Source organism: Bipolaris oryzae, assembly GCF_000523455.1.
Source record: "Bipolaris oryzae ATCC 44560 unplaced genomic scaffold scaffold_29, whole genome shotgun sequence".
Lineage (NCBI taxonomy): Eukaryota > Fungi > Ascomycota > Dothideomycetes > Pleosporales > Pleosporaceae > Bipolaris > Bipolaris oryzae.
In genome coordinates this window covers 158,072-179,459 of record NW_006911305.1, presented here as the reverse complement: position 1 = coordinate 179,459, position 21,388 = coordinate 158,072, and the positions used below count along the sequence as shown (strand labels likewise).

The 21,388-nt window shown below is 52.7% G+C and overlaps 9 protein-coding genes across 9 annotated transcripts; 4 read left to right on the top strand and 5 right to left on the bottom strand.

The window, feature by feature from the left end:
• Positions 1-15: 15 nt before the first annotated feature.
• On the top strand, positions 16-1,411 carry COCMIDRAFT_24302 (uncharacterized protein; the record flags this gene model as incomplete). Its single annotated transcript, XM_007687380.1, has 2 exons — positions 16-630; positions 680-1,411. The coding sequence occupies 2 exons, from the start codon at positions 16-18 to the stop codon at positions 1,409-1,411; spliced, it is 1,347 nt and encodes a 448-aa protein (XP_007685570.1).
• Positions 1,412-2,186: 775 nt separating this feature from the next.
• Positions 2,187-4,102, top strand: COCMIDRAFT_88940 (uncharacterized protein; the record flags this gene model as incomplete). Its single annotated transcript, XM_007687443.1, has 3 exons — positions 2,187-2,360; positions 2,469-3,002; positions 3,050-4,102. The coding sequence occupies 3 exons, from the start codon at positions 2,187-2,189 to the stop codon at positions 4,100-4,102; spliced, it is 1,761 nt and encodes a 586-aa protein (XP_007685633.1).
• A 435-nt stretch (positions 4,103-4,537) lies between these two features.
• COCMIDRAFT_88800 (uncharacterized protein) lies at positions 4,538-5,688 on the bottom strand (the record flags this gene model as incomplete). The annotated part of the gene is made up of 4 exons (XM_007687442.1): positions 4,538-4,790; positions 4,854-5,016; positions 5,076-5,540; positions 5,649-5,688. 4 exons carry the CDS (start codon positions 5,686-5,688, stop codon positions 4,538-4,540), a joined length of 921 nt encoding a protein of 306 aa, XP_007685632.1.
• A 1,317-nt stretch (positions 5,689-7,005) lies between these two features.
• COCMIDRAFT_88949 (uncharacterized protein) lies at positions 7,006-9,192 on the bottom strand (the record flags this gene model as incomplete). The annotated part of the gene is made up of 2 exons (XM_007687441.1): positions 7,006-9,094; positions 9,149-9,192. The coding sequence occupies 2 exons, from the start codon at positions 9,190-9,192 to the stop codon at positions 7,006-7,008; spliced, it is 2,133 nt and encodes a 710-aa protein (XP_007685631.1).
• Positions 9,193-9,711: 519 nt separating this feature from the next.
• COCMIDRAFT_34649 (uncharacterized protein) lies at positions 9,712-12,542 on the top strand (the record flags this gene model as incomplete). Its single annotated transcript, XM_007687397.1, has 6 exons — positions 9,712-9,734; positions 9,794-9,893; positions 9,949-10,316; positions 10,364-11,594; positions 11,816-11,819; positions 11,968-12,542. The coding sequence occupies 6 exons, from the start codon at positions 9,712-9,714 to the stop codon at positions 12,540-12,542; spliced, it is 2,301 nt and encodes a 766-aa protein (XP_007685587.1).
• A 374-nt stretch (positions 12,543-12,916) lies between these two features.
• Positions 12,917-13,825, bottom strand: COCMIDRAFT_88849 (uncharacterized protein; the record flags this gene model as incomplete). The annotated part of the gene is made up of 1 exon (XM_007687440.1): positions 12,917-13,825. One exon carries the CDS (start codon positions 13,823-13,825, stop codon positions 12,917-12,919), a length of 909 nt encoding a protein of 302 aa, XP_007685630.1.
• Positions 13,826-14,915: 1,090 nt separating this feature from the next.
• On the top strand, positions 14,916-17,089 carry COCMIDRAFT_89035 (uncharacterized protein; the record flags this gene model as incomplete). The annotated part of the gene is made up of 2 exons (XM_007687439.1): positions 14,916-16,716; positions 16,785-17,089. 2 exons carry the CDS (start codon positions 14,916-14,918, stop codon positions 17,087-17,089), a joined length of 2,106 nt encoding a protein of 701 aa, XP_007685629.1.
• Positions 17,090-17,255: 166 nt separating this feature from the next.
• COCMIDRAFT_88979 (uncharacterized protein) lies at positions 17,256-19,418 on the bottom strand (the record flags this gene model as incomplete). Its single annotated transcript, XM_007687438.1, has 1 exon — positions 17,256-19,418. The coding sequence occupies one exon, from the start codon at positions 19,416-19,418 to the stop codon at positions 17,256-17,258; it is 2,163 nt and encodes a 720-aa protein (XP_007685628.1).
• Positions 19,419-19,872: 454 nt separating this feature from the next.
• COCMIDRAFT_3210 (uncharacterized protein) lies at positions 19,873-20,743 on the bottom strand (the record flags this gene model as incomplete). Its single annotated transcript, XM_007687369.1, has 4 exons — positions 19,873-19,883; positions 19,963-20,086; positions 20,158-20,594; positions 20,653-20,743. 4 exons carry the CDS (start codon positions 20,741-20,743, stop codon positions 19,873-19,875), a joined length of 663 nt encoding a protein of 220 aa, XP_007685559.1.
• Positions 20,744-21,388: the final 645 nt, after the last annotated feature.

Below are 21,388 nucleotides of genomic sequence, written 5' to 3'. Positions count from 1 at the left end.
AGCCACACTTTCACCATGCAGTCGGCTCTTGTGTCCCTCCTCGTCGCTGCCAACGCGCTAGCCGTATCCGCAGGCTCCTCGTCCTCATCCTCCTTTGATCCTTTGCGCCATCTGGCTGGCATTGCACCCTACTTTGAGGATCCTCAGGGCGACCCAAAACCACCCCAGGGATGCAATGTTACGCGTGCGTCATACCTGATCCGCCATGCTGCCATTTACGCAAACGACTTCGATTACGAGGAGTACATTGAGCCTTTTACCGACAAGCTAAAGAACACGACGGCCAACTGGCGCAGCGCGGGCCCGCTGGAATTTCTCGCCAGATGGCAATCGCCTATTACGGACGAGGAGCTCGAGGACCTGACGTCCATTGGCCGGCTTGAGTCGTACAAGCTGGGTGTTGATGTTCGGCTGCGATACCCATCCTTCAAGGACCCTAAGAGCGTGTGGACGTCGACAGCAGAGAGGACAGAGCTCAGCACTTCTTCCTTTATCGACGGCCTTGTCGCTGATAGTAACGGCACAAAGCTCGTCCCTGTGCGCGAGGATGCTGCCCGTGGTGCCGATTCTCTAACTCCCTACAAGGGCTGCCCAAAGTACAGCTCTTCTTATGGTAGCGATCAGTCGTCGGTATGTACAGCATCGCAAACTATATGATCATGACTAATTCCATTTCCAGGAATACCAGAAGAAATACACCAAGCCCATCATCGGCCGTCTGAATGATTATGCGCCCAACTTTAACTTCACAGCTAGCGACATTGTCGGCATGCAGCAGCTGTGCGGCTATGAAACCGTTATCCGTGGCTCATCTCCTTTCTGCTCTCTGGACCTCTTCTCTCAAGATGAATGGCTTTCTTTCGAGTACATGAACGACATCATGTACTTTTACAACACCGGATATGCCAGCGAGCAGCTCGCTGGCACTCTGGGATTCCCCTGGCTCAACGCTTCTGCCAACGTGCTGCTCGCCGACGACGCCGACCAAGATCTTTACGTCTCCTTCACCCACCGCGAGCTACCTCCCACGGTCGCTGTAGCAATGGGCTTGTTCAACAACAGCGCTTACACCGGGGTCAACAACCCGAGCGCCACAATGCCTCTTGACAGGCCGAACCAGGGCCGAGTCTGGCGCTCCTCAGGGATCCTGCCTTTCCTGTCCAACTTTGCCATCGAGAAGATGACGTGTGACAGCTACGGTTTCGATGCAGGCGAGTACTTCCGGGTACTCGTGAACAAGGATCCGCAGCAATTGGCTTGCGGGGATGGACCAGGGGAGAGCTGCTCAAAGGCCGCGTTTGAAGACTTTATCCAAGAGAAGAAGACACGCTTTGGTGGCTTCACGGAATTCTGCGAGCCAGAGTATAAGAACTCGACCGATGTTCTTAGCATTTACGGTGGAGACAATTAGTTGTGTATATATTGTGTAATTCTAATGTAATGTGGTCATGACTCGACATATCCGCCCAGATCTGACAGCTCGGTGTACCGCGTGTGGTTTCTTGCAATCGCCATGTTCCTTGGCTGCCAAGTCTCATCAAGTCGTTAGTTAGCTGCGAAACCTTGTGACCACGCGCGGGGTGCCATCTCACCGGCATCCGTGGTGGCCGAGGTCAATCACGCCACGGCTTTTGCAATTGCAAGCTGTTTTGATAACGGTTGCTGCGATACTCAAGATGTGGTCGCGCTGGGAGGTTTATTTTGGGAAAGTCTTATCGCAAGGGTTGTAGTCTACATATACCAAGCTATAACGGTTTGTGTAGCCAGACTGCAGCTCCATACCCAATTGAACCATGTGCATGCGTCCGGCATTCACCCAACAAGCGCAACCACGCTTTCTTTGGCACGGCCCCCTCCGTTCAATCCAACAACAATAAGCATTTCCACATGCCAAAAGCGCAATGCCGAAACGAATGCCTGCATACATGACTAGCTGTTGTTATTGATTTTGTGTATACGTCATGACTTGGTGAAGCGATCCAGGAATACCCGAGCGGGAAACAAATGATTGTGGCGCGACTATCGTTCCTTCCTCTACATACACGCGCTGCAACGATTTCTTTCTTTTACCCAACGCCCTTCGCAAATCCCAGTTCATTCGTTGTCGGTCTGCAAGACGAACATACTCTATCCACTGGAAATACCCCCATTGAACTACAAGAAAAAGAATTAAACAGTAATAAGAGATGGGAGACTACAAGGCAGCGAACGCGACAGGCCCGAGCGTTGTTATCGTCGGCGCGGGAGCTGGCGGTGTAGCCCTCGCCGCGCGTCTGGCCGCTGCAGGCTGCAAAGTTACGGTTGTAGAGAAGAATGAGTTTTCCGGTGGACGCTGCAGTTTGATTCACCGTCGAGGATATGTATGTTTTTCCTCATTTTCCAATTATTATAACCAATTGGGCGAGAACGAACTCAATTGAACGGAATTGAACAAAAAAAGCTGATAAGTAATAACCCCAAAAAAACAGAGATTCGACCAGGGCCCGAGCTTACTGCTTCTACCTCGCTTTTTCCACGAGACGTTTGAGGATCTGGGGACTTCGCTCGAGGGAGAAGGGGTGAAGCTGGTTAAATGCGATCCGAATTACAAGGTGCATTTTCATGATGATACAGCGTTTACGCTGTCGACGGATATTTCCGTCATGAAAGAAGAGATTGAGCGGTTTGAGGGCACGGCGGGGTTTGAGCGCTATCTATCTTTTCTGCAGGAGAGCCATCGCCACTATGAGGTTTCAGTCATTTATGTCCTAAGGAGAAACTTTTACTCGTTGCTGAGTATGGCGCGGTTGGACTTTTTGGCGCACCTGATTGAGCTGCATCCGTTTGAGAGCATCTGGTACCGGGCGAGCAAGTACTTTTGGACAGAGAGGCTGAGGAGAGTATTCACGTTTGCGAGTATGTACATGGGTATGAGTCCGTTTGATGCGCCGGGGACGTACAGTTTGTTGCAGTATACCGAGCTAGCGGAGGGTATCTGGTATCCAATTGGTGGTTTCCACAAGGTACGGGTACTGTACCAGACGAGATATCAACATGCTGACTTTTCCAGGTGATTGAGAAACTTGTGGATGTAGGTCAACGTCTAGGCGTCGAATACATGTTCGACAGTCCTATCAGCAAAATTACACTATCAGAAGAGGGAAAGCGCGCAACAGGCATCGAATTCGAAGACAAAAGCAAAGCACCCCTAACAGCAGACATAGTCGTCTGCAACGCCGACCTAACCTACGCATACAACCACCTCCTCCCCGCATCTTCCATGTCGCGCTCTCTCCTCAAACGCGAAGCCTCCTGCTCAAGCATATCCTTCTACTGGGCACTAGACCGCCAATTCCCCGAACTCAGCGCACACAACATCTTCCTCGCCGAGGAATATCGCGACAGTTTCGACAGCATCTTCAAAAAGCACCTCATCCCCGATCAACCCAGCTTCTACGTCAACGTGCCCTCGCGCGTAGACCCCTCCGCTGCACCTCCAGGTTGCGACTCCATCGTCGTCCTTGTGCCAGTCGGCCACCTCCAAGACTCCAGCACAAACGCTCACAAAGGCTCCAAGCATACCGCGGGTCTCACACAAGACTGGGACTCGATGGTCGCATCCGCCCGCGACACCATCCTCCGCACCATGGAAGCCCGCCTGAAAATCAACCTCGCACCCCACATCGTCGACGAAGTAATCAACACCCCTCCCACCTGGAAGACGCGCTTCAACCTCGATCGCGGCGCCATCCTAGGCCTCAGCCACTCCTTCTTCAACGTCCTGAGTTTCCGCCCCAAAACAAAACACTCAAGCATCAACAACCTCTACTTTGTGGGTGCGAGCACGCATCCCGGAACAGGCGTCCCCATTGTGCTTGCTGGTGCGAAAATCGTAACAGAACAGATTCTCGCGGGGCTGGGCCAGGAACATAGGATTCCCTGGGCCAAAGCGAAGATTGATCGAAGAGCGGCGTCGAATAGTCCCCTGGATACAGTGCAGCATGGGCCGTATTTGAGTTGGCTGGTTTGGATTTTGATTAGTGTTTTTATGACGGTCGTGGCGATGGGTGGGATGGGATCGTGGCGGTATCAGGGGGGAGAGGGATTGAAGAGGGATTGGTAAGAGGAGAGGGATGGGGGGGTGTATTTATGATTTCGTCGAGTAGATAATGTTTGTATATGTCTATGAGTGCACGTTTATATGTCGGCATGGGGGGGTGGAGGTTTTTTTTTCTTCGAGTAGATGAATCACATGACATCAAATCACAAACCATTCGAATGGATAGACAAGTAAATGTATATAGCGAGTGACTGATTCAATTAAGAACTTCTTAATGGTATCGTAAAAAAATCCAAAAATTCATATACTCATTTCCCACCGTTACATTAACATTACCTTCCCCCACCACCACATTACTAACATTCATCCTCAAACGAAAAAAAAACAAGAACAAACAACATGTATACGCTATTGTGCACAACACCAATCACACAACACAGGGGGTATCTTCGCCACCGCAAAGCGCAGATTCTCTCTCTCTCTCTCTCTTTCTCTTACTTAAACAGTAGTAGTAGCGGGCGCCGGGCCATCATGAGGCGGGTTAACAACGTTCTGACCATTGTGAGCAGCAGCATCCTTGGCGCGCTTCTCCTGGAGCATAGTGTCGTCGTTGTAGTCGCGGATCTGGAGGCCGAGGCGAGCGGGGTCGATGTTGCGGTGGCCCCAGAGGAGGAGGGCACCGAAGACGGGCTTGGCGAGGAAGTCGAGGACGCCATAGAAGACGGCTTCGCTGTCGGGGGCGATGACGTTGCTGGTGGAATTGGGTTAGTATATAGGGGTGGGTTTGAAGGAGATGATGAATAAGGGAACGTACCCGCCCTCGCTGAGACCCCAGGCAATGGGGTACAGGATCCAGAGGAATGCGGTGAGAGAGCCGCACATCAAAAAGGTGCGCTCGACGTCGCGGCCAAAGGTCTTGGAGTGGATGCGGGCTTCCCAGGTGAGCTGGAAGACGATGTAGAAGAGGGCGACACAACCTGTGGTTTTGTGTTAGTAAATCACATGACTTGTTATCGAAAGGGAGAACAGTTCTTACCAAAGACAAAGAATGGCCACTTGTAGATGCTCTGGATGAGAGCGCCAATCAAGCCAGTCACGATCATGATTTCGTCGACGAGGATGACCCAGAGAATGGTGGGCCATGGCATACCGGCGGTAAGCAGCAAGTCCATGAGAAGCAGAGGTGTAGTGATGAACCAGTCCACGTAACGAGCATAGTAGATGGCGCGGTAGGTACCACGAACGACTGGATCGCTGCGGCGGAACTCGACTTCGATAGGCGTGAAGCCGAGGTTGGCGCCCATGGTGAAGTAGGCAATGGCTGCAACAAAGACGACACCACAGGTGATGTAGTGGAAGATACGGTTGCGGCGCTCAATACGGTACGACATGGCTGCGAAGACGAAGCCTGCCACAGTCATGACGGCACAGATGGAGAAGTAGAAGTTGGAGCCATGAGTGGTCAGACCAATGTCTGCAGTGCGACCGTTGACAGTGTTGCCTAAGACGAATTGTTAGGCCAAAGACGTTACTTCTTTTTTTACTCGCAGTACTACTACTGCAAGTCATGAAAAGGGGCGGCGAGTTGCGAAATGGTATGTCCACATACCATTGTGTTCGAACACATCGTTTCTGCGTTCAAGCTGCATTGTGAGAAAAAGTTATAGTGTATTGCAAGCAACACAAGAGCCAACTTTTTGCAATCGCCTTTTTAGCTTGTATTTGGTTCTGATACCAAGAGACTTTATCGAACTCTGGAGAATGATCAAGCAACCGTTTACCCAGGCGCGAACCCTCGAACTATATCTCTTGTTGCCTGGCCATGTGCGCCTATGTGCGCCATGCCATGATCCCGTTATGCCGTCAGTCCGTCATTGCTGCGATCCGCAGACGTTTTTTCTTCGTTGTCCATGACGACATTGCAGCACCTAGAACTGGTCGCATCACACCTTCATGTCAGTGCTCCTCCAATCGCAGCGCTGACTAACGGGCGAGCCTAGGGCAGCAGGGCGAGCGGCAGAAAGCTGCGACGCTGAGTGACCTCGTCAACTGCGGGAATTACTGTGGAGACTTGGCTGTAGCGTCCCCCGCTTTGATGTGGATGGTTTGAGTGGTTCGCTGGCCATTGTGCCGTTCTTGGGTGCAGAGATCAACGTCGCAGTGACCTCGAGGGACAAGGAAGACATGGGCCATGGACGATGGGCGAGAGGCCAGTGTGTTTCGACGAGTTAGCCATGGTCTTGATGGCCCGCGGGGGGGGGGGCAGGTTGAATGGCTAGAGCGGCGTTATGTTCGGTCATACTGAGGGCGATTAACGTCGTGGTATGACTGCTAGCGTCCGACGCTTCCGCATCGCGCCAACCCCACTTTCCACCGTCACGCCACCCAATGTTAAGCTTTATAGTGCTGATCTCACGAGCTTACTTTGACATCGACGTCGCCCAGACGTAGGTATCCCTTAGTCACTTTGAGAGGTGATTTACGTCACATGCATCGATTCCTCCCGCCCATCTCGCCCATCTCAAACCACAACGGCCAGCGTGGGCTGAACCAGTGGGACTAGATTGGTCTGGCTGCTATTCCCGCCGGGAGATCGACAGGTTTAACTGTCCTGTCAGAGATATACATGCATACACAACTGCTATGCAAGGCTGATGTTACTGGCCATGTGCCACCTCAGCCCTGCACATGTCTTCCCACGATCGATCAGAAATGCCGTGTGCATGTGCATGTACATGTACATTCTACTACACCACACTCTGCAGCCATACACATTCCAAGCAAACAACACGTTGACCAAGATGGAATTAGACATTAGCTTGAGACGCTCGCAACTACTAGGCTGATGCTGCTAGTCGCGCACATCTCCCTAACCTATGTATGTATGTATGCATGTATGCATGTATGTACATGTGTAAGCATGAATGCCTGAGCACTGCCATAAACCCAATCAATCCCTCACCTGACTAGCCAAGATAACTAATAAGAGCCTTCTGCAGGTGGCTCCATCGGGTATCACAAACGACTTCTGTCTCGCACCTGAGCTTTTCAACTTGCCGCTGCTTTGCAATGTCTTCTTCGGTAAACCAGTTGCCGTGCAGACCATACGGTATCCTCGTGCCAAGCCGGACCTTGCAAACAACTGTCTGCATATCCCTGGCATCCAAGACCCATAGCTCGCTGATGGCATCTGGCCTGCACTCGCCTTCTTCGTCCAGCTGATCTTCATTAAACACATAGAAGAGGAGGCACCCGTCCAATTCATCCGAGTCTGACTCATCGGCAACGGCCTTTTTCGATGCCTTGCGGGGTACAAACTTGGCTTCTTGGCCAAAGTGCTGCGGGGGCAGTCGAAATGCCTTGATCGGGTCCTTTGGATCGGCTGATGCAAGAATCTCGTCCATTGATCGATTGTCTACACATCCAGTAATCGATTCCGGGGCGCTCTTCTGGGCACGTGTGAGGAGGCCTTGGACGTCCATTCTCACCAGCACATCAATCTTCGTAGCCTTGCCCAAAGCAGCACCAAATGATTCGTCCGACGTGCTACATCCATACACGTAGCGTGCGCGTACCATCTCTGTGGCTGGCGATACTGTAGGGAACTCGAACGGGATTGCTGATAGTGCAAACTGGTGAGTAATGGTGTTCTTGGACCCAGACTCCAGCGAAAAGCGGTAATAGTATAGGCGGCACTGCTCTTCGTCGTCGTGGGAAATTGGTATGTTGGAGGCCATTGATGAAGAACCCGGGCCAAACATTGATGCATCTGGTCTTAGTAAGGGAGTCGATTCCTCGACGAAAAACTTTTCAGGGTCTTCGTCATTTTCATCATCGTCGTACTTTGCAAAGAAAGACATTGGCTTGCTTTTTGATTTCTCCTTGTGTTTTGGATGCGGCGGTGGTTCAATGTTGCCGGCACTGAAGACCAAAGATGCTGAAGTCAAGCGACAAGCAAGCATGTTGACAGCTGCCACCTCGTTGTTGCTGTCGTACTCATCCCAGGTATTGGCTGTATGGAGAATACAACAGCCTTCTGTTTCGAACCACCGAACCAACTCGGGGTGTCGACGAGGAAACACGCCGAATCGAGCCGGCTTCTCGGGCTCATACACGACCACGGGCTTATTCTTTGCTAGATTGAGGGGAGTTAGGGAGAGCGGCATATCGAGAATGACAGTGTGATGTCTCGCAACCCCAAAGTCATGCATGAGCCGTCCACCGGAGCACCCGGGGACTGGGGCATTGACAATGGCTTTTGATTCGGAATCAGTCTGGCTTGAAGACGAGCCCTCTGCTGGAAGCAACGAGTAGTGGACGTAGGGCGCCACAAAGTTGCAGTGAAAGAGAACCAGCTCGTCTGTCACTTTGTCCACCTTTGGGTGACCAGTCGTCCATTCTCTCATCCAGCTGAGCAAGCCCGTGCTGCCAAACGCTTCATGCTTCTCTTTACGATTTTGGTGGTCGCCGTCATCTTCCAGGGCGGGTTCGCCCTCGGCCGTGTTTCCATTGAACCAGCCCACAGTCTCCAGACCTGGCAACGTGATGCGCATTGGTGGCCCACTCTCGCAGGTTGCCAGAGCACGGCCGTCATGGTACAGTATGCTCGTGTTTGCAACACTGATTCGCTTGATGGCACTGGCCGACCCAGAGATATGGGTCCATAATACAACGAGGACAGTGCGGAATATGCGCCAGAGAATCCATAAAAGGCTGGATGCGGGGTTGACCAGGGTCGCAATGCTCGGCAGTATGGGTGTACGTAGTGCTGGATTCTGAACGGCGGTGAGGTAGACGTCCGTGAGGATAAACTGGTTGACAAAGTTGACAATGGGCGTGGTCGGGTCTGCTGGCGAACGACTGAACCAGACGCCCGAGAGCATACCGTCGCCGTCGAACCAATGCGCTTCACGCCCCAGCTCGGCATCGGTCACAGGGTTTCCGCCATTGCGGACGTACATCCCCCCGAGCAGCTCTTCCGGAACGCGTCCCGTCCACGAGACGGGCGTGGGTGGCCATGATTTGGTGACAGGCGCAAAGTTGCCAGACAGGTACCTGGCACGAGGTTAGACAGAGCTGTAGGGGCCTGGCGCCATGGGGCCTACGTACGGGTGTCGTTTGACGGGCTTGTTGGGCGGTCCAGACTTGGACATAGCGACGGTGACTATCTTGGCGGCATCGGGCGGCCGCGTGGTGGGGTTTGTGCAGAGCAGAGTCGCTGGTCAAGGTCCTTGTATACAGCAGAGTGGACATTCACATGTCTGGCCATGGCAGGCCGCGGAAGCAGAAACAACCCCTGGCTAAGCAGCGGGGTGGAGTGAGGGGCGCGAGTGGGTGGCATGATGCAAGTACCTGTCAGAGCCGGGATGTGCGGGTTGGCAGGTGGGAAAACCGGTGCCGTTGGAGAGATGGCGAGCGGCCGGTGGTGATGTCATGTTGAAGCTTGCACGCAAGGCTAACCCGTTTTGGGCCCCGTGCTTCCTGCACTGCCGGCGGTTGACTTTTGGGGGCGGCATGGAATTCGCGATTTGGCGCTATGGAGCCTCTGCAACATCCAGTGTCTGCCGCATGTCCGCCGCGGCTTACACCTAGATTGTTCCCTTGCATTGGGTCCACGAGTGACGCCAACTGTACCTCTTGCTGGCCGTCTCTTCCTGCTCCACGGTTTCATCATGGGCTTTGACTACGCGCTGGTGTATGTGACGCGCCCCCAGGTTGCGAGATGCAAACAACATGGCTGACTGTCACGGCTAGTCATCTCAAGTACACGATCCCTCCGGCCGTGCTGCTCACCTGGCTCTATCGCCCCTTCTTCACCAAGCTCGACTCGTACAAGGTCTTTTATCTGATATTTGTATGTACAATCGCTGTCCCAGCCGCACCCCACCACCAATGTGCTGACAGCTCAGGTCGCTGTCACCTCGACTATACCATGGGACTCGTACCTGATCCGCACCGGCATATGGAGCTACCCCGGCCATGTCATCATCGGTCCAAAACTATATGATATTCCACTCGAGGAGGTCTTCTTCTTTATCGTGCAGACATACAACACCTCATTGCTCTATCTGCTCCTCAGCAGACCCACTTTCCAGCCTGTGTATCTGCGCATCGAATCGGGTGCATCCCGGAATCCATGGCGCTTTGCAAAGCTTACCGGCCAATTGTTTTTGCTGGGCATGATTGCATGGGGATGGCAGTGCATTCGGAGCGGCGGTGAAGGAACATATACTGGTCTCATCTTGATTTGGGCTGGTCCTTTTCTTCTGCTACTATGGTACGCCGATCCTAGCGGGATCTTGATCTGACACTAACCCCAAGCAGGAGTCTTGCATACCAGTTCATTCTGGCGCTGCCATTGACCAACACGGCGCTACCAATCCTCCTCCCGACCTTTTATCTCTGGATCGTCGATACGCTGGCACTTCGTAGAGGCACCTGGGTAATAAACGTGGGGACAAAGTACGGAGCACACTTGTGGGATGGCTTGGAAATAGAGGAGGCTCTATTCTTCTTTGTCACTAATGCGCTGATAGTGTGTGGTCAATTGGCGTTTGACAATGCTCTAGCCGTGTTGTACACCTTCCCGGGGCTGTTCACGGGCACCTCACTGCTGCCGTCGCCACTTCTCTTGATGCGCGCCCTTCTTACGCCCAGTTCCAAGTACAACGCTGAGCGGCTCCAGGGTCTTGATGAGGCAGTGCGCCGTCTGAAGCGCAAGAGTCGCAGTTTCTATCTTGCATCCGCGACGTTTCCTGGACCTTTGCGGGCGGATCTGCTCCTACTCTACTCCTTCTGCCGCGTAGCTGATGATTTGGTGGACAACGCTTCTGACGCTGAGGAGGCCAAGATGTGGATAGCGAAACTACGCAAGTTCCTGAACAATGTGTACAGCGATAAAGTTGCGCATACTGCTGTGCATGCCCAAATATGCGCTGACTTCCCACTTGACACCCAGTCTGCGCTCCTTCAACTCCCTACATCTAAACTCTCGCACCAGCCACTGGAGGATCTTCTCCGGGGATTTGAAATGGACCTTGGTTTCGACAAAGCGCCGCTCATAGAAACCACCGAGGACCTACAATTGTATGCGGAGCGAGTCGCAGGCACTGTCGCACAGATGTGTATTGAGCTCATCTTCTACTGGTATCCTAGCACTCTATCCGCCGAGGAGCAGCGTGCCATTATCGCTGCTGGCAACAACATGGGTGTTGCATTACAATATGTTAACATCTCGCGAGACATTGAAGTAGACGCTAAGATTGACCGTGTATACCTTCCTTTGAAATGGCTTTCCGACGTGGGACTGAGTTATGAGGATGTCTTGAAAAGGCCAAATCAAGCGCAGGTCGAGACACTTCGCAAGCGGCTTTTGAAGGATGCGTTTTCGCTCTATGAGACGACCAAGGACGCCATCGAACGTCTACCAATTGACGCTAGAGGCCCCATTCGGGTCGCAGTGGAGAGTTACATGGAAATCGGCAGGGTTTTGGGCCAGGAAAATTATAAAGTAAAGGCTGGGCGTGCCACTGTGCCCAAGCTGAGGAGGATCATTGTCGCTTGGACGACACTTAATCGGAAATGATATGTTTGGTGAGGTGCGCTCAGCTTGCGTGGTTAGCCTCGGAGATAGCCATGCCTCGTTTGGTCTAGCGTTGTGTCATTGCCTGTTATGACAATTCATCCTTTCCAGTGGTTCCCCAACCACACTCGTGCTCGTGTTAATCAAGTTCCCGTTCCATGACATGAGTGCAAACAGGCTGCTGGACCCAACAGGCACGTCATTTGTAGGGCCTGCGAGGAAGAGGAAGGGTGGGTCGCGCATGTCAAGTCGCCAACCAAAGGGCCACTACAAGAAGCTTCTGTGGTTCAAGCAACCCTGTGAGTCGCGGCGGCCTGCAGCAGTATACCTCTTCTCACATGCACAGTTCCCGACAATTACACAGATGAGGCCACGTTCCTTGACCACTTGCAGCGAAATCCAAGGTTTCAGCCCTATGAGTTCTGGTCGCTCATGTCCGATGCAACCGTCATCGTGCAGCATCTTGCGTCGGTCATCATCTTTTGCTGCTGCTTCGTAGCCATCATTCACGGTAGAGTGTCGCCTGTCGCCGTGGTTGGATGGGCCAGTATGTGCACAGTACTGGCCTGGGTCTTGTGGGATCACTGGATGGGCCAGGAGTTCAAGACAGTCGCCAGTGTGCCTTTGACGCCTACGTCGGAGACAGGCGAGGTCGTGCCACATGTCTCGCAAACCCTTTCGCCTAGGGCCAAGCAGCGTCTGGCAACTGCCAAATCCGCCATACTCATCTATGCGGCTTTGCTTGGGCTCAGTCCAATTCTCAAATCGCTCACTCGCTCTACAACAAGTGATTCAATATGGGCCATAAGCGCGTGGCTGCTGATGATGAACGTTGCATTCTTTGATTACAGCGCGGGTACAGATGCGCAGTATGAACAACATACCAATCCACCATTTCAACAGCTAATTTGCAGCTTCTAGACTACCAGCCTCAATATCCACAAATTCAGCAATGATGGCATCGGCGGTGCTTGCTTCGCGTTTGCCATCTACCACTCATGTCTTCTCGTTGACCCTTTTCTCCATTGAGGTATTCGGTCTCTTCCCAATATTCCGTCGCCAACTGCGTGCTAGGTCACCATGGGGCCATCTCACACTAACCATCACCCTGATAACATGCGCATGGGGCAGTCTTTTCGTTACTCTGACAGGGAACGGTCGCGCCACATTCATAGCCGGCGCCATTCTAGGGGGAATTCTCACATTCTTCAGCATGGGAGTCTGTAGTTGGTGGTTGATAGGTCTGCAAAAGTACAAGAACGAGATTCATGGCCCTTGGGATCCTGCCAGACCCATCATTCGTCGACACTGGGATTGAGCTCTTGACCCTTGCTATCAAGGCGGTATTGCTTGTACGTAGAAACAGTGCAGACTCCGTTGAGTGGCCAAGTGTCGGGCCCAGTCAGCCGTGCACCTGTATTCTCGCATACGGGGGCTATCGATGAGACTTCCAACTGAAGCTTGTTGTCCTTTCTCAACCATGTGATCACTTTGTGTTCACCGAGTCTCGCCACCACGCAGTTGCTCATTCGAGATATCAGATCATCTGAGCCTACATTATCGCCGCCTACAAAATGGACTGGCGACCACGGTGCCTTCTGAGCCATTGTTTTACCTCGGCTTGTTCCGGTGACAACGATTCTCTCAATATCCGCAACCCCCCGCAGGATATTTCGAAGAACGTTCCAAAGCTCACATCGGTACATTGGAATCACAGGCCATGCCTCAAGGTTAAGTCGGAGACACTTTAAGCCACCTGTATCCATGCGTAGGGAGGGTTTGCGGTCGTCCTGAGTCCACGCTAGATACTGTAACCACTCACGCGTGAGATGGGGATGATCAGAATTTAATTTCCCCAAATCAATCTCGATATCTTGGATGCTCTTGCTACAACTAGCCGGCAGTGCTTTAAGGAATGTCTGCATGATATCGAGACTTGAGAAACGAAAGGTGTTTTGCGCGAACAGTGGTCGACGATCGATTTCATGATATATCCTGCGGCATGTCTGAAGGAGAGAAACCCTCGAGAGGCTATTGTCGACTGGTTCTTTCTGCCGTTCCTTGCTATAGCAAGCAATCTGTGGGTCGGAAATTGGAGTATCGCTGACGAGACAAAGGCCGAAAATGATGTGCTTTATTTCAGACGGCAGTTGAACGAGGGCTGATTGGGGCTGGAAGTTTTCCGGGGGTGCAACGGTAGCCATGATGTGTGTGGTAATAGGGCGTAGAAGGGGGTGCCATGTTTGGCAGCGATATCACTTCAGCTTTAACTGAGCTGGTAGACCGCCTGTCAGCGACAGCTAGGATCAAATCTATGGTCAGCGTGGCGTTTCGCCGAAGGGCCCTTTCACCACTATCTTGGAAAACCACCAATTAGCGCATCGGTAGAGCCAACCATCACTAGGCCATGGAAATGGTGTAGCGGACGTGCGCCAGCTTGCACCGAGTGACGGCGAAATGAGTAGCTGAAGCGGTGAGTTGAGACCCACGTCTTCACTCGTAGTTGTGCTGGGTTCGGCGCATGTCGGAACGGTTCAACAGAAGTCGTCTTGGTGCTATCAATTTTCTTTAAAATTTCCTTACTACTACCGACGCTATGACGCATGATGGAATCGCTGTAAGGAAAGCAGGGCGGGCTGCTGTTGGATTCGGCGAACATTTCCCCGCGACTAGACATGGCATCTGACAGCTCCCGCTCAAACTCCAGACATCTGACGTTGCAGCATGTTGATGTGCAATACTCGACGCTACAGATGATCCTTTGTTATGCCTCCGTACCCAGGAAGAAGTGTGTCCGAAGTTCAGCCTGGCCCCCAAATCGACCATGCAAGCGCCAGACTCAATGGGGGCCACAACGATAGTAGTATGGCAGCTTCCCGCCATCGCATTTTTGACATTGACGCGCAACCTACTATGACACCCAGCGTCTAACTCTCGACCACATTTACATATGAATTGATAATTTGCCACAATCGGTAGCGAAGCGAACAAAAGCAAACAACACAATGTCTCTACGACCCGACAGTGGCTCCAAGCGCTCGCGCTCCAAATCGCCGGGGCGCGGTCGAGAACGCGACCATTCGCGCAGCCGCAGCCATAGCCATGCACAAGAGCCTCAGCGATATGGGCCAGCTGACGGAGCCTCGACCCCGCAGTACGAGATCAGGCAGCCAGATCAGCAGTATGCGACGTGAGTATAGCGACATCTGACTTCTGGAGAATGTCTCCAACAAACCTCGCGCAAGACAACTCAGCTGAGACATGGCGACCAGATCACACAGCGAGCCCATTACTATGGGCAACTACAGTGACCTCCCTCCCCACGAACGCCCCGGCCATGCACCCCACGCCGCCTCATTCGCGCATCCTGCAACTACAGCTGCCCCAGCGGCCAACATTACATATGCCAATGCAAACAATGTCAAGTATGCATCCACCGCCAACAACTTCTCGTATACGGCCGCCCCAACCTCTGGCCACAGCAGGACATCGAGTGCGACGGGGAGAGACGGCTCTTTTCAGTATGCGAATCCTCCACCAACCATCACTTACACTGCGAAGCCAGTAGCAGATTCCAAGCCGCCTCATGTGCGACACAACTCACAGCCCGTATACCCTACGCAGCCGCAGCCCCAGTATACAGCTGTGCCCAATGTCGCGTCACCAACCGCTCAGTATACGACTAGGCCACAGGCTCCTCCGTCGCAACCTCAGTACACAATGACTTCACAGGCACCAGCCTCACAGCCCCAGTATACAACGGTCTCGCAGGCGCCAGCCTCGCAGCCCCAATACACGACTATGCCACAAGCTCCTGCTCCGCCTTCGGCTAATGGGCAACACTTCCCACCTCCTCCAATGGGTCGTCACTCGCCGCGCTCCGATCACCACCGTGCGTCTTCGTACTCTGGAGTCATGAGTCCGACTGAGGGTCGCAATGTTGTAGAAATGCGCCCGCAGGGTCACCTTGGTGCACCTGGTAAACCTGAGGGGTTGCGCATGGACAGGTTGTCTGTGAGCGGCAATAGGCCTGACTTGCAGACGATTGTACCTGGAGGCCTACCTGGCGGATATCCTGGCGGACTTCCACCACCGAGTCCTCTTCTTGAAGCCTACCATGGTACTTATCAGTCAATCAGTCCTATGCCACAGGCACTGATGTTGGACGACGACCTCGACGACCTGCAACCGCTCGATAGTCTCGAACCCCGAGATACTCGCCGTTCTAAGCACGGACGCAGCCGCAGCCGCGCTCCTTCGTCCTCGCGTCGATCTCCAAGCCGGTCGCGGCCTTCCAAACATGCTGACAAACTGGCTCTGGCGGCGTATGGCTCTGGCGACCGTTACCAAGAGAAGGAAAAGGACAAACGCCGGGTGAGGATATATGATGCTACTGATGATGCTCTTGCACTTGTCCATGCCATGGCTGGACGGACACCCAACGTGGATACCATCATCGACATTATCCCTATACTTTCGCACGACCAGATGCTCGAACTGAGAGCTGAGTATAAGCGACATTGCAAAGTTCAGGGCAGGGGAATCAACATCGCCAAGCATATCAAGTTGAAGACGAGCGGCAACTTTGGTAAGATTGCGTACGTGACTGCTCTTGGAAAGTACGAGAGCGAGGGCTACTGGGCCAACTACTGGTACCAGTCCAACTCAGCGCGCCGTGAACTTCTCATTGAAGCCCTCATGGGCCGCCAAAATCACGAGGTTCGCGAGATCAAAGATGCATTCAAGGACAAGCGATACGGAGACTCACTTACACGCTGCATGGACAAGGAGCTCAAGGCAGACAAGTTCCGCAAGGCTATCTTGATGGCGCTGGATGCCACACGGCAGGAAGAAAGCGATGTATGGCCAGCCGAGTACCGCAACCGCGACGTCGATACGCTGTGGAAAGCTATTAACGCCAGAGAAGGCGGCGAAAGCGTCATGCTGAGCATCGTTGTCATGCGCAGCGATGCGCACCTTCGCGAGGTGCTACGAACGTACGAGCGAAAGTATCAAGGGAACTTTGCACGAGACGCACTGAAGAAGAGCAACAACCTCGTTGGCGAAGTCATTGCGCATATTCTCAACGGCGTTAGTAAGTCACCTCCTCTTGTCTCACTACTGCTATTCCAAAAGAGATTCGTGTATACTAACCTTCCCCAGTCAACCGACCCGCACGAGACGCCATGCTCCTCCACCACGCCCTCATCGATCTCATCGAACCCGCCGCCGATGGCCGCTCCTCTGGCAGCCGCATTTCTTCTACATCCAGCAAACACGACCGCCAACAGCGCGTCGAGCTGCTCATTTCGCGCCTTGTACGCTTCCACTGGGACCGCATGCACCTTATGCGCGTGATGAACGAGTACGAGGAGAAGTACGGACGCATGGTCGAAGAAGACCTTGAAGAAGCGACCAAAGGCGATTTTAGACTGTTTTGTCTGGCTGTGTGTCAGAGTGCAAGGTAAAATTCAAGGACTCTGGAGTTCCGTTAATGAGAAGGAAAGATAATGAATCAAGATGCAAATTTCCCCATGTATTTATATATCCCTTGTGTATCTCGTTTATACCATCATAACCTTAACCTGTGACTTCATTACCATTTTTTTCTCTCCCTTTTTTCGTTTCGTTGCTTCAACCTCGATATTTGAATGACGCCAGACTCGCTGTTCGATCCGCAAACGACCACCCTTCCGCTTCGGGAAGTATATTATTCCTCATCATCATCCCATCCCCTTGTTGCTGCCCCAGTTGCGCCTGTTGTTGTCCCCCACCCAACGCAGCAGCAGCAGCACCACTACTACTACTTCCACCCACACCTTCACTGCCGCCTCCAAACCCCATCATCCTCTCTCCTGCACCGCCGCCTCCACCGATGCTTCCGCTAGCAGCTCTATATCCCGCCCCCGGCACAAAAGAATACAAAGACGAGGGATTCGCATCTGCCCAGCGAAGAATATTCCGACTCAACGTCACGGGGCTTTGGTCGCCGCCGCCCGAATGCGCGTTATGTGCCATGTCGTCTGTGATGTCTTCTTCGTCGGAGAAGGAGAGCGTGGGTAAGGGGTCGGCGAGGTAGGAGGAAGATGTTGTGAAGGGTTTGAGGGATGGACCGCCGGTGGTGGTTGTCGCGTTAGTTGTGTATTGGAGGTGGGAGGTGAGAGAGGGTTGGGAGAAGGTGAGGGAGATGCTGTTGGTGGGTGGGTAGGATAATGGCGGTGCTGTGTTTGTGGGTTTAGATAGAGTGATGGTGTTTGGGTCGTCGGGGTTTTTGTCTTTGGATGTAGTGAGGGATGTGGGGGGTTCTACGGCTGATATGGTGTCGATTTCCATGTCGATGCCTCTTCGCATTCTTTCTCGCTCTTTTTCTTTGCTTTTGAGCTTGTAGCCTGCTCTTGCGTAGCGTTCTGGGTAGCGGATGCGGAATCGGTCACGTAAGTCTGTTGCGTGTCGTGAGCCGAATTCGAGCTCTGGGTCGTCGCGCATGGAGTGCCAGACTGGGCCGTATTTTTCGAATCCTTTGAGAAGGTTTACATCATCGGTTGCTGTGAAGGGACGTCGCGGGCGGCGTGCTGTTTTGGAAAAGGGCTCATGGATGCCCAGCTCGGAGAGGTTGGGCATTGTAGCGGTAGCCTTGGTTGTACGCGTTGCTACTGTAGAGTCTAAGGATGCAGAAGCAGAGTGGTTTGTCTTATCCACTTGTTCTGCACTCTTACCGTGACTGTCAGGATGGGTATGTACAACGTCCACTGAGTGCTTTTCCTTGACGCTGGCCCTTGGTTGCCTGGGTTTCAAACCTTCACCAGGACAACACACGCGAAATCGGTCTTTCAGGTCAACAGCAGTTCGGTTGTTGAATGTAAAGTCTGGACTTTGCAGTATCTTTTTCCAGCTTCCAATACCAAATCTACTCACGCCTATAAGCAGATCCTTTGTCTCTTGTTCTGACCACTTGGTTCGCTTCTTTCCACGCTTAGTCTGGGTTTGACTAGGAGGGCTTATCTCCTGGTTTAACTGTGTTTTGGCCTCTTGAACAGTAGGCATTCCACTCAGCGGGGCATTCTGTGCTGTCGCCTGACTATTTGGACCATACTCGCCATGCTGAGCACTCCTAACGAGTTCCTGGGCACTGTTGTCAAGAAAAGCATGGTCATCGACATCTTTACCTCTTGGTTCTTCAAATAGTGAATCGTATCCTCTTTCACCAGCAAATGCATTCTTTTCTCCAGTGATCGGCGGGAACAATCTGCCCTCAGGTGGTAAAGGTGGAGGCTGATGTAAGCCCTGTAATAGCGGCGGTATCCTAGGCCGTTTTGCCGTTTTCTTGGGAGGCTGTGGAAGTCTTGGGAGCTTGATTACAGAAGGGCTGTATCCCGTATTATCGGGCTGCAAAAATTGCTGGTCCTGGTCCCATCGTTGTTTTGTATGCTCGGGACTCTCGAGCAGGAGATCCACTAGTCGGCCGCTGAATGGGGTCGTGGAGGGAGCAAAAGTATTGGGAACAGATTGTGAAGAAAGCAGATTGGCCTCATTGTTGAGTACCTGTGCTATAGGAGCACTAGGCATTGCTCGGGTTGGGTGGATCTTGTCATGTACTTCTTTTCGGAAGTCGTTGGCCTGGGTGTTGTCTGGCGACGATGAGTTCGCCGGCATCAGCGCTTTGGGCCGCACAAAAGTAGAATCGGCTTGGTGCGGTGGCCTATGCGAGCTGGACGTAGTAGCATCGGGTGCATTTGTCGCGTAGGGCATACCGCCTGGGCTGGAGAGGTCTAGTAATGCATTTAGTCGCGGCTCCATGATTGGAGAGTCGCTCGTGGACCTTATCGAAAGGGGTAGACCGAAGGCGTTCGCGCAAAGCCGTGTGCCAAGCGAGCGCTAACGCATGCATTCCATACACGGTATATACATGCAACGCGTTTGGATTGATGATTGGACAATCTGTCTCACAATATGCACCGCTTGATTAAATCCACACCGAACTTTTGGACCGCATCTTCGTATAGCACGCTTGCATCATACCGCTGTGCCTGGAACACCATTTTACTTGGCGTGCAGGACTAACAGGCGCGGTGATTACATACTTTAGAATTTCTACGGTCTATAGAGGGGAATGTTGATCGCTAAGACAGCATGGTGAAGCTGTAGGGCCGAAAACTAATTACAGATGCCAAAGCAGCGCCTATCAATGCAGACAGCCTCGAAACATCGAGATGCTAGCATCGCATGATTCAGCAAGCTCAAACAATCTAACTCAAGAAGTACCTGCAAGATATAGATGTCAGCACATTGCATTCACAGCATTCTCCGACATGTGGCCATGTCCAGCGCGATGTAGACTTACCATTTGTCTTGGCCGCGACATCCGACATCTTGGTGTCAACGTGGACCTTAGCAAGATATTCCTTGTTGCCTTCGGGGGTCGCCTTGATAGTCTCATCACCGGGGTTCCAGTTTGCGGGGCAGACCTAGGGAACCAAAGTCAGCATTCAACTCCACATGTACAAGGGTTGGAAGACCATGTAGTAGGTGTACGTACCTCACCGTACTTGTCTGTGAACTGGAAAGCATCAATCAGACGGAGCGTCTCGTCTACTGAACGTCCGACAGGAAGATCGTTGATGGTGATCTGTCGTACAATGCCATTGGGGTCGATCAAGAAGAGTCCACGGAGGGCAATGCCCTCTTCCTCAATCAAGACACCATAGTCCTTTGCAATGCTGTGGTTCTTGTCGCTAAGCAGGGGGATGTTGATCTTGCCGAGCCCTCCGTCTCTCTTGTTTGCGTTGGTCCACGCGAGTAAGCTGTATTCGCTGTCTGTGCTGGAGAAGACGACACTGGCGCCGCGGGCGGCGAAATCGGCGGCGCGATCACTAAACGCAAGAATCTCAGTCGGGCAGACAAAAGTCCAGGCCATGGGGACGAAGCCAAGGACAAGCCATTGCTTGGTGGATGTGTAGGCGGTCAAGCTGAGTTCTGGGCAGAGATGGTTAGTATATATCGCCTTGTCTTGTCAAGGGCCATGTCAATGTACCTTCAAATGTACCATCGACAACAGCAGTGCCGGTGAAGTGAGGCGCAGGCTTTTGTACCCGCGCTTTGGGCTGGTATGCTGAGTAGGCCATTGCTCCTGGCTAGGTTGTGTAACAAAAGGACGACGCGCGACACGAGAGGAAAGGTCTAGGTAGTTGGGGGCGATGCTGCGTGTCCAAGTCGGTTCGCAAAGTTGATGGCGACGACAGCAACTCGGCGGAATCGGTGTGGAATCGACTCGACTCTTTAAAAGCGCAACTGGCGGTCGGCGATGAGGTAGAATCGGGGCGTATAGTCGGATTCAGGTTAGGGGAGTTTGAAGCGATACTTAAGTAGCAGACTGCGGTATGGCTGTAGGCGAATAGGAATCAAGGGAAGAAAGGCCAAAAGAGAAATTTAAGTCTAGCAGGCTGCTTGCGACAGATGTCAAAACGCGTGGTCCAAGCGACTAGCCGTACTCAGCTAAGCGTCGACATTTACTGGGGGCCCTGTTTGGTTTGTAGGTGCTTTGATGTATGTCGTGATTGGAAATGTGCTGGTGTTATCAGAATGCGCGCAGGTACAGGGCTCTCTTTAAGGGTTTTGCCACACTAATGCCGGCCCGCTGCAGACACACATGGCCTGATATGCATATGTCAGAAATCCCAAGAAAGCCAAACTGCACCGCCGCGGTTCCAGTCCTTCGGCATCTTCGGCGTATTTTGTCAGTTGCGTCTTTGTCAGTTGCATCAGGTCTC